The sequence below is a fragment of the Bison bison genome, unplaced genomic scaffold, assembly GCF_000754665.1.
Source record: "Bison bison bison isolate TAMUID 2011002044 unplaced genomic scaffold, Bison_UMD1.0 scf7180017864072, whole genome shotgun sequence".
Lineage (NCBI taxonomy): Eukaryota > Metazoa > Chordata > Mammalia > Artiodactyla > Bovidae > Bison > Bison bison.
This window is the reverse complement of record NW_011494644.1, coordinates 6233837-6244577: the sequence shown is the minus strand read 5'-3', so window position 1 is coordinate 6244577 and position 10741 is coordinate 6233837. Positions and strand designations below refer to the sequence as shown.

Sequence of the window (10741 nt, the reverse complement as noted above, 5' to 3'; positions counted from 1 at the left end):
ATTAGCCATAATTAGCTTTACACAACATTACTACTTAAGTGCTGCTCCCCAAGGCTCCTACACGTGCTGTCTCAGGTTCAGTCACCTTGGCAAGGAAAGGGGATTTTGGAATTTTCATCTTATTTTCAGGAATATGTAGATGAGTTTTTCCAGAAAATTCCAGATCAGCAAAAGCCCTTCCCAGCATCTCTGGTGGAACAGGCGAGGGTCAGCTTCAGAGCCTGTCCCACACCTCTCCGGGGAGTTTATTCTCTCTCAAGGGAGAATCCCAAGCACCAAGCCCCCAGCCCCTCCGTGGAGGACTCTGTTGTCTGAGTCCAGCAGGCAGCCAGGTTCACAGGCCCCGTTGCCAAGCCCACAGTCTTATCAGGTCTGGACACAAATGTCAGCAAGGGGTTGCTGCTCTTAACATTTCCAGCTCTGTAACAGTTCATCTGTCATAACGCCCTGCTGCTTGTCCTGGACCTGACCTGGTGAGTGGACTCACCACGTGGCCACACTCCACCAAACCCAAGCTGACCAGTAGCCCATCTGAGGAGCTGGATGCCCAACCCACCAATGGCTGCCTCCAAAATGGTCCCTGGACCCAGGATTGCTGCCTCCCAGTTCCCCCAAGCCAGTGGATCCCAATGTGTTAGGAAAGGCATTGCTCAGGTACCCAAGATGATTTTCCTAGATGACCCCACAGCTTTAAATAAACCCAATCACTCAGTGACAAGATGGTTCTCTTTCTCCATGCTTCAGATCATCACAAAGGAGTTGTGCTTCAGGCAGCTTTGTCTTTTACAACTCTTTAACACTTGCTAATCTCCCTTTTTGACTTTTTTTTTTTTTTTGGTTCCTTTGTGTGTATTGTGTTTGTATGGTTATTTTGTTTATGGCAGTTTGTAATTTACAAGAGTAATATTCAGTTCCCTTTATAAGCTCAAAGACATAAATTTTTAAACAAGTCGATTCATTGGCAAATAATAAGTGAATAATGGCACAGCACGCAGACTGTAAGGCAACAGTGCCGAGGGTGGCAAATAAATCACTGACATTTGGCAGCTGCTGCTCAGAGCACAGGGCTCCCCGCCCATGTCGTCAGGCACCCGCCTCCCCATGGAACAAATCCACAGGCTACTCTGTCAGAGTTGATATCAAGAGGGTGAGGTTCAACCAGTTTATACCACGGCAGCCAGATGGACACCCCACCCTCCTGCCTGACAAAGGTCTTCAACCTCCTGAGCTCAGCAAGATACAGGGGATTTCAGGCTGAGAAAAGGTGGGGGCGGTTTGCTCCCCCACCCACCAGAACAGCAAGTAGAGACTAGGGGAATCCCCCAGTCCTTCCAGGGACCCTTACTGGTCAGGAGCACTAGTCACTTGTGGGCTTCCCAAGTGGTTCAGTGGTAAAGAATCCACCTGCAATGCAGGAGACACAGGTTCAATCCTTGAGTCAGGACTATCCCTTGGAGGAGGAAATGGCAACCTACTCCAGTATTCTTGCCTGGAAAATCCCATTGACAGAGGTGCCTGGTGGGCTACAGTCCACGGGGTCACAAAGACTCAGACACAACTTAGCAATTAAACAACTAGTCACTGATGCAGAGCAGGTGTGGAACCAGAGCCTATGGGCCAGCGTTTCTAAAAGTTCAATCTTTGGACCTCCAATATCAGAATCATGTATTTAAAATATAGACTTCCCTGGAGACTCAGGAGCTCTCAAATGGGGTTGAAGGGTCTGAACTTTTAATCAGATGATAGTACTGCCAGGAAAATTTGAGAAACATTGTAATGGGGAAAAGACCAACTATAAAGGATGATTCCCACCCACCCACGCCTTCCCTCTCCTCTTCTCTCTATGACCAAATCTTCCCCCAGAGTGCCTGGAAAAAATAACTATTCAGTGAGATTTATACCCTCCCCCCACCTTCCATTGAAGCCAAAAACCAAGGAAACATCTCTCAATCAAAAAGTCTTTGTTCAAGCAGAAGTCCTCGGACAAAAGCCCAAAATTTCATCAGAAATCAAACATCCGCTTTGCCCCCTCCCCTCAGCTGTGAAACTTATCTGTCAGAATCACATAATCACAATGCGAAAGTCTAAGTGGGGTCAATGTACCACCTCAGATAATTCCATGTTCCTAGAGCCCCAAAGGTGCATAGTCTTTGCATGACCTCAAACTCCCTGGACTCAGAGAACACCAGGAGCTGCCCAGACACCTAACCAGGGGCTCCTTCTAAGTGTCCCATGGAGCACCAGCAACACCTGAGGATCATGAGCCTGTGTTCTGGAAGGTCCGGCACATGTCAAGCTGAGTTTCTCCAGAGCGCCCTGAGACAAGGTTTGGAGAGCAAGGTGTCTGCTCGTGAGGTGATCCAGGAAACACTGATAGGGGAAAGAGAGACAGGACAAAAGGAGCCAAACAGGGTGCCATGGGAGTAGGCTAATACCGTGGGCAACTGGGCTCAAGCCTGCTGGAGAGTCTGAGAGTGAAGAGAACACGCCCCTGTTGTCCCACCTGAGAGGTGAGGTATTTAGCTTTCCATTTCCAGGTGGCGCAGTGGTAAAAAAAATTCACCTGCCAATGCAGGAGACACAAGAGATGGGGATTCGATCCCTGGGTCAGGAAGATCCCCTGGAGAAGGAAATGGCAACCCACTCCAGTATTCTCTCTGGGAAATCCCATGAAAAGAGGAGCCTGGAGAGCTACAGTCCATGGGGTTGCAAACCGTCGGACACGATTGACCCCACCTCAGTCAGTCAGTCCATCTCTCATTGGTTGAGAGCTCTCCCGTGGTCACTGACTCCCTGGCACTTAAGCCAGCCCCTCTCACAGAAGCTGAGCACATGACTACAGCAGGCAAAGCCCCCAGGACAGACTGTTCCCCATGCTTGTAGGAAGCAGCCATTGGGGTTGGTTGCTCAAAAAATGAAAAACAGAACTAACATATGATCCAGCAATCCCACTTCTGAGCACATATCCAAAGGAAACGAAATGGCTATCTTGAAAAGATATCTGCACTCCATGTTTTTTTGCAGCATTATTCACAATAATCAATCCAAATGTCCATCAACAGATGAATAGATAAAAATGTGGTATAGGAGGTTGAGCTATGAGCACCACCGTTTTGCGCCAGGAATCCTGTTGGGAAGGTCTGGCGCCAGGCCACGTGCTGTCCTGGAAGCCAGTGAACTAGACTCGGCACAGAGGAAACAAGGTCAGACTTTTTATCACCCAGGTTGTTTTTATTCCCTGGGGATTCTGTATGGGCTTTGCTGGTGACAAACCCCGCCCCTGCCTTTTGTCCAGCTCCTCCCTGTGTGGATCTGAGGGACGCTGAGGGCCTGGGTCTTTTTCGGGAACTGCTTCCTGCTGAGCATGGGTGGCCTGAGCGGAGGAGAGGAACTTCTCTAGGTTTGTGTGGTTGCCCCCAGGCCTTGGTCCTGACTGGTCTCATCCCCAGATGGGCGATCCCCATTTGTCTAACCTTTGGGAGACAAAGGACCCCAAACAGTTTAAGATCCATGGCCCAAGTGTTAGCAAAAGAATAACACTCCCAGGTCAAATTTTTCCTGAAAATGCAGATGTCTAGGCCTTTGGCCCTGGCTCAAGGCTTACGGCCAAGCCTGAATCTCCCTTGCCACACTTCAGTTGTTTCTCAGAAGAGAAGCTTCAGGTCAGACAGAGGGTCACACAAGAGGTCCAGGGGGTCTGGTCTGTTTCCCCAGGTCATTTCTCCAGAGATTGGGGCAGAATATCAGGCCCCAGCATGGCCAGCGTGGTGTACCAATTAGGGAAAATTGGATGTACATCTTCAGTGGCTTCACTAATCGCCCTGATGTCCTGTACCAGCCAATATTCCCCATTGGGTTTCTTTAGGGGAGGATGGGGTATTACAGGCCGATTGGCCTGGTCTAATAAGGCCCTGGTCATTTACGGTCTGTGTCACAAGGGAAGGCTGGCAGAGAGGGTACTGCTTTCTATTGGGCCGTGTATGTCTGGGTTTTAGATGGACTACCACAGGACTGGCTCTGGTAGCTGGTCCTACCTGTCCCTGGGCCCAGAGCTCAGGATTTACTCCAGGGAGATGGACTTGCTCTGTGTGGGGAGGTTTGTCCTCAGTTATTAACATTATCATCTTCTGCCTCTTTGTCTAAGGGGACACCAGTCTCCAGTTTGTCTCCCATTAGGTGGAGCTGCTGCTGCTACTAAGTTGCTTCAGTCGTGTCCGACTCTGTGCGACCCCATAGATGGCAGCCCACCAGGCTCCCCCGTCCTTGGGATTCTCCAGGCAAGAACACTGGAGTGGGTTGCCATTTCCTTCTCCAATGCATGAAAGTGAAAAGTGAAAGGGAAGTCGCTCAGTCGTATTTGACTCTTAGCGACCCCATGGACTGCAGCCTACCAGGCTCCTCCGTCCATGGGATTTTCCAGGCAAGAGTACTGGAGTGGGGTGCCATTGCCTTCTCCGATTAGGTGGAGAGTAACCCCCAATTTGGGGATTACTTCCCAGGTGGAGCTAGTGGTAAAGAACCTACCTTCCAGTTCTCAGTAGGAGACATAAAAGACCATGGGTTTGATCCCTTGGTCAGGAAGATCCCCTGGAGGAGGGCATGGTAAAACCATTCCAGTATTCTTGCCTGGAGAATACCATGGACAGAGGAGCCTGGCAGGCTACAGTCCATGGGGTCACAAAGAGCCAGACACAACTGAAGCAACTTAGCACAGACACTACCCCCAGTTTCTGTAAGGTATCTCTTCCTAGCAGGGGTAAAGGGCATTCAGGGATTCAGGGATGAACCGGAAGGAATGGGTGCACCTGTGTTCATACAGTTCACACTCTAGTAGCTCTATGAATGTCCTTTCTTAGGCCTTCCCTGATAGCCCCATAATTTTACAATTTTTCATGACCAAGTTTGCCTGATCCGGTTTTTGTTGTTGTTTAGTCACTAAGTCCTGACCCCACGGACTGTAGCCTGCCATGGAATTTTCCAGGCAAGAATACTGGAGTGGGTCACCATTTCATTCTCCAGAGAATCTTCCTGACCCAGGGATCGAATCTGCATCTCTTGCATTGCAGGCAGATCCGTTACCACTGAGCCACTTGGGAAGCAATCCAGCATTCAGAACCAAGTAAATGGCACTGGTGTCCACTAAGAATTCAGCAGTCTTTGCCCTTGTATCCAAAGTCAGCCAGGACTCCTTGAGGGTCAGTTGGAGTGCCAGCTTAGGAGCCTCCTGACCCCAACATTCTTCATCTTTCTGAACCTTTTGCTGTCAAGGATAGTAGCTGAGATTTGCATTTCCATCCCTTTTGGGGGGTGTCACATTCTCTTTTCCAGGTCCCTCTTGTGTACATATGGCACACTGATTAGGTCCTAGCTGCCTTGGCTTGCTGTCCCTCAATGGGGGCCAGAGGGCACTCATCAGAGTCAAGAGTCTCTGTGGGTGGTTAGCCCAGGTTCCCGTGCTGACTGGTTGATGTTGGAGGGCAGGAGCCAGTAGCTGGCCTCGCCTCCGGGCCTTTTTATCCTCTGCTTTTTGAGAGCAGCTCACAGGTCTCCCCAGCCCACTTCTGGAAGAAGTCAGGTCACTGGTCTCATGCCTCCCTTGGGACCCTTTCATGCTCAGGTGTCTTTAGTGCCTTTTCCTGAACTTGGACTGAGTGTACTCATTCTGTTTTTTCATGAGTACCCATGATCTGGGTTTTTCTTGGTCTCACCTCTTGGCTCACAGGGCTGCCCATGCTCCTTCACTAAACTGGAAGTGATGATGGAGAATGCTACTGTTGACCCCTGGAGGTCAGCAAGGACAGTAAGAAGCTCTGGTGCAGCCATGACATCGTGTACAGAGGTCAAGAGGACAGACCGCTGGCAAGACAGCAAGCAGGACTGCTGGGCTCCCTCTGGTCCACAGATCCCCACTGTCCCCAGGCATCCAGCAGCATGGGAGACCAGCCAGAGACAGCAGATAGACACGCATGAGTTTCAGTCTCTGATCCCCAGAGATGCCACAGTGGGAGGAACCAGCTCAAGGGGGCAGAGTCCAGATGACTATGGGGGCTATGCTGGGTGCACACCACACCTGGGTACCAGGTTGCTGGGCAGAGGGGTTCTGAGTTCGTCCAGAGGCCACCACCATTCTACCGCATCAGACTGTACTTGGAGATTAGTCAGTCATCCTAACTCGAACCTCCCAAAGCCACCACACTCCTCCCACGAGAGCAAACTGGAGCCTAGGGGATCGGTGCAGGCCAAAAAGCCATGATCTGCCCTATCTGGATCACCAAAACTTGTTACCAATGCTTTTGAGTCAGTCCTCTCAGTCTTCCTGCCCTGTGTTGTTGGAGCCAATAAAATGAGACCAAGTTTGGTTCAGAAGCAAAAAAATAAAGTGGTATACACATTGTTGTTGTTTCGTCGCTAAGTCATGTCCAACTGTTTGCAACCCTACAGACTGTAGCCCGCCAGGAAAGCTATGACAAACCTAGACAGTGTATTAAAGTAGAGCCATCACTTTGCCAATAAAGGTCCATATAGTCAAAGCTATGGTTTTTCCAGTAGTCATATAGAGATGTGAGAGGTGGACAATAAAGAAGGCTTAGTGTCGAAGAATTGATGCTTTCAAACTGCAGTGATGAAGGAAACTCTTGAGAGTCCCTTGAATAGCAAGATCCAACCAGTCAATCCTAAAGGAAATCAACTCTGAATACTCATTGGAAGGACTGATGCTGAAGCTCCAATACTTTGGCCACCTGATGCGAATAGCCGACTCATTGGGAAAGACCCTGATGCTGGGAAAGATTGAAGGCAAAAGGAGAAGAGGGCAGCAGAGGATGAGATGGTTAGATAGCATCACCAACTTAATGAAAATGAATCTGAGGAAAGCCCCGGAGATAGTGATGGATAGGGGAACCTGGCACACTGCAGTCAGAGAGTTGCACTCAGAGAGTTGGACGCAACTTAACGACTGAACAATAATCCAAGCTGAGTAATTTCCAGAGATCTGCCATACAACGTAGCACCTACAGTAAACAATATTGTGCACTAAAACATGTGTTAAGCAGATAGGTCTCATAGTAAATGTTCTTAGTACACATTACACTCATTTAAAAAAAAAAATAAAAATCACAGGGACACAAGGAAATTTTTGGAGATGATGGATATGTTTATTACCTTGATCGTGGTAATGGTAATACAAGAGTATACATATGTCCAAACTCACCAAATTGCATACATTAATTATATGTAGTTTTTTGTACACCAATTATACCTCAATAAATCTGGGGAAAAGCCATTGGCATACACAGTAATGGTTAATGCCAGGCAGCTGATATGCTAATAAATGTTTAACAACAGGCTCTTCTAAGCAGAAAAGCCCCAGACTGTTGCATCTGCCAGTGTCTATGATGTAAAGACTCCCAACACAGCAGTTTGAAGCCACCAAGTCTGACATCACTGAAGCCAGAGTCAGGAAGACCGAAGCACAATTGCCTCCCATGCGCTGATACAAGACAACTTCAGCACAGGCTTGGGAAGGGATACAGGCATCTCCTATATGTACAGCCAGAGTGCTTCATGACGGACATAGGATCTCCAGATTTTATGTGACTTTTATACTCTATTCTGTGAAATGCCAATGTTTGAACATCTTACTATGAAAAAAAAGGAAGTACTCCCCAAACCTTTTAATTATCTCATACTCTAGGAAGATGTCTTCTTTATTATTTTTACATCACCTCTTCCCCAGCTACCCATCCTCATCACACTGGTAAATACCTATGAGATCAGAGAAAACCCATTTAAGAAACCAGACTTTAAGAATCCCTCCACTTGGTCAACCCAACAGTAATGGAGATCTCTTGTTTTGCTTGACCAATATCTTTTCCCCTTCTGATAAAAGCCTTTCATTTTCCTTGAAGCAACCACCCCTTACCCTATCTGGAGTCCTCAGGCCTTACTTCCTGGCTTTAGCGGTTGGCACGCGACACAGTCCTGGCCAAAGGGAGTTCCATTCCCCTGGAGAAGGGACAAGGCTCCTGTGGGGCTAAGGACATTCTTTGTTTGGAATTGTTGAAAAAAGAAAATCTCTTCCCACTGCTAGGAGGATGGAAGCCTGGAGCTGCTAGTGACCATCCTCCACCACAAGGAAAGAGACCCCCTGAGAATGAATCCAATACAAAAGAAAGCTCAGATGAGAAACAGAGAAAAACTGAGTCCCAATAGCATCTTTTGAGCCCTTGGATCCAGCTGTGCCTGAGACACTTCCAGACTCCCAGTTTTCTAAAGATACTTTCATACTTTTTCAATGTATGAGCCCATAAAATTCCTCTTTAACTTTGATTTAGGTTTTTGGTCACTTAAAACCGCCAAGATTTCTGGCCCATTCACAGATCTGAGATCAGGTAAGTTATTACACACCCTTCCGGTTTTCTCTCCTTGGCCCTAAATAGAGATCAGTGTAGACGTAAGAATACAGTTCACTGGGGCAGTGCCTCCCCGGATGAATCCCAAGCAGAACAGGTCCATGTAAGCTACCCAAAGGCACAACGGGGGTCACTTCAGAATCCGGATGCTCATTTTCTGTTCGATGTTCATCTTTTCTAAGGACTGGGGAGGGCGAGATGGGTGGTAGTCAAGAGGCTTGAATTCCAAACCTCTATGCTTCCAACCTCCTTTCCCATTCCCGAGGCCCCATGATTCCCTGGGGACCCCTCTCTTTATGCCCTCCTCCTTCCAACATCATCCCCCACGTCCACCTGTCCCAGGGACTCCTGATCTCAGCTCCCCAGGCCTGAGGGCACCCTAACCTTGGCAAACTCCAGGAAGGACACAGCTCCATCCCCATCTTCATCCGCTTCCTGCACTGTGCGGTCGGCGATGCTCTCCAGCTGCTCTTCTGTCACCTGTACCCCAACCATCAGTCGGAGTGCCTGGGATGTTGGAGGAAGAGACAGAGACAGCCATAAAGAGGAGGCACAAGGACCACGAGCACCAACCCCCAAACCTTGTCCACATCACCCCAACTGTTAGTACCAATTTTGCAATCCATTCCTCCTTCACTTTTCACCCCATTCCACTCACTTCCCACCACAACCCCCAATAATTCTCATCACTTCTCCATCCAACCCCCCATGTGGCCTTCACTATCCCAGGTTCACCTCAGCAACATACGGCAAGCTCACTGCGTGCATGCTAAGTTGCTTCACTCGTGTCTGACTTTGTGCGACCCTACTGAATGTAGCCCACCTGGCTCCTCTGTCCAGGGAATTCTCCAGGCAAGAATAACTGGACTGGGTTGTCATGCCCTCACCAGGGATCTTCCCAACCCAGGGCTTGAACCCACACCTCTTGGGTCTCTTGTATTAGCAGGCGGGTTCTTAACCCAACCTCCGTCTATCTTCCACCCCCTTCCCCACCTCATCCTTCAATTAGTCCCAAATCCATCCTCCGCTCCATCACAGTGTTTCTCAGTCTCAGCACTATTGACATTTGGGGCCAGATAACCCCTTGTCATGGGGGCAGAGGGCTACCCTGTGTATTGTAAAATGTTCAGCAGAGTTCCTGACCTCTGCCTACTAAGTGTCAGGAGCACTGCCTCTTCCCCTTCTTCCCCTTCACCTTCTTCATTCGCAACAACCAAAAATGCTTTTTAGATACTGCCAATATCATTCAGGGGGCAAAACCTTCCCCCCCCCAACCCCCACATTGAGAGCCACTGATCTATGTCTAACCTCATACAGAAATGTTCCCCATTCCATCTCCCAACTAACCCACATTCCAACACCACTCATTCCCATTGCTCACCCAAGACCCCAGTCATCTGCATCTCCCACCCACAAACCATCTCCCCATCTTCCACAACTTGGTCACATCTCTTGCCCCTGCGTTCTTCCAACCTGCAGCATCTCATGCCTGGAGATCTTTCCATCTCGATCTAAGTCGTAGAGCTGAAAGGCAACTGGGAAGAAAGTGGAGGAGGGAAAGGATGGGTCTTCCCTGGTTCTCTTCCCTCAAAAGTTCATCTTGGGGGAGTTGGGGGGGCGGGGGCGGAGCTCCCAAAGGGAGTAGGAGGGACCTGGGGCCTGTCATGGGGCGTGGTAAATCTGGGGTCTCACTGTGGGGAGGGGGGCACAAACTCACAGCGAAGTTTGTTCATTCTGCTGTTGAGGGGCTCGGGTTCCTTGGGGTCCCGGTTTCCATCGTCCTCTTCATCCACAGGTCGAAAATGAGCCAGGACTCTCACAAAGCCTGGAAAGTCCAGTCGCAGACTCCTGGGAGGGGAGAGGGCAGGTGGGCAATGGGGCAGAAGCGGTGCTCACCGTGACCATCCCTCTGCCTCTGGTCCTGACCTCCCCTGGCAAGCTCTCACCTCCATCTTCCCACCCCGGGAGGCTCACCCGTCTGGGAAGAAGCTGTCTATAATGCGGTCGCCCAGGGGGTTCACGGCCAGCGCCCCGATCTGCTGCAGATCCATGCGGCTGGAAAGACAAAGTTCAAAGAGGAGATGGCCAGGGAGGGGACAGAGTCAGAAAGCAGAGGTGAGAGGTCAGAAGGCCAGCTCCTGCTCACCTCAGGTAGCCCTTGCCGGTCCTATCCAGAGCGTTGAATCGGTCGTAGAGGCGGCGCAGACTGGCCTGCGAGACTGCGGGCCGGGGAGGAGGAGCGGAAAGAAGGGGGTCAGGGGAGTAAGGTGGACGCTGGGGACGCGCCGGGATCCCGGGGCGCGCGCCGTCCACCCGGCGGCAGCAGAGGG

At 49.9% G+C, this 10741-nt stretch overlaps 2 protein-coding genes across 2 annotated transcripts in view; both read right to left on the bottom strand.

Annotated features, from left to right (window-relative positions):
* Nucleotides 1-5823, bottom strand: part of PRKCB (protein kinase C, beta) — a 476951-nt gene extending 471128 nt beyond the window's left edge. Inside the window, exon 1 of the mRNA XM_010837422.1 lies at nt 5709-5823. Within this exon, the coding sequence (XP_010835724.1) occupies nt 5709-5823 (115 nt within the window). The remainder of the gene's footprint in view (nt 1-5708) is intronic.
* A 1307-nt stretch (nt 5824-7130) lies between these two features.
* The window catches only part of CHP2 (calcineurin-like EF-hand protein 2), a 5564-nt gene continuing 1953 nt past the window's right edge, over nt 7131-10741 (bottom strand). Inside the window, exons 3-8 of the mRNA XM_010837421.1 lie at nt 10558-10630; nt 10386-10466; nt 10129-10259; nt 9885-9946; nt 8796-8918; nt 7131-8595 (exon numbers count right to left, since the gene is read on the bottom strand). Of these exons, the coding sequence (XP_010835723.1) occupies nt 8542-8595; nt 8796-8918; nt 9885-9946; nt 10129-10259; nt 10386-10466; nt 10558-10630 (524 nt within the window). The 3' untranslated portion in view covers nt 7131-8541. The remainder of the gene's footprint in view (nt 8596-8795; nt 8919-9884; nt 9947-10128; nt 10260-10385; nt 10467-10557; nt 10631-10741) is intronic.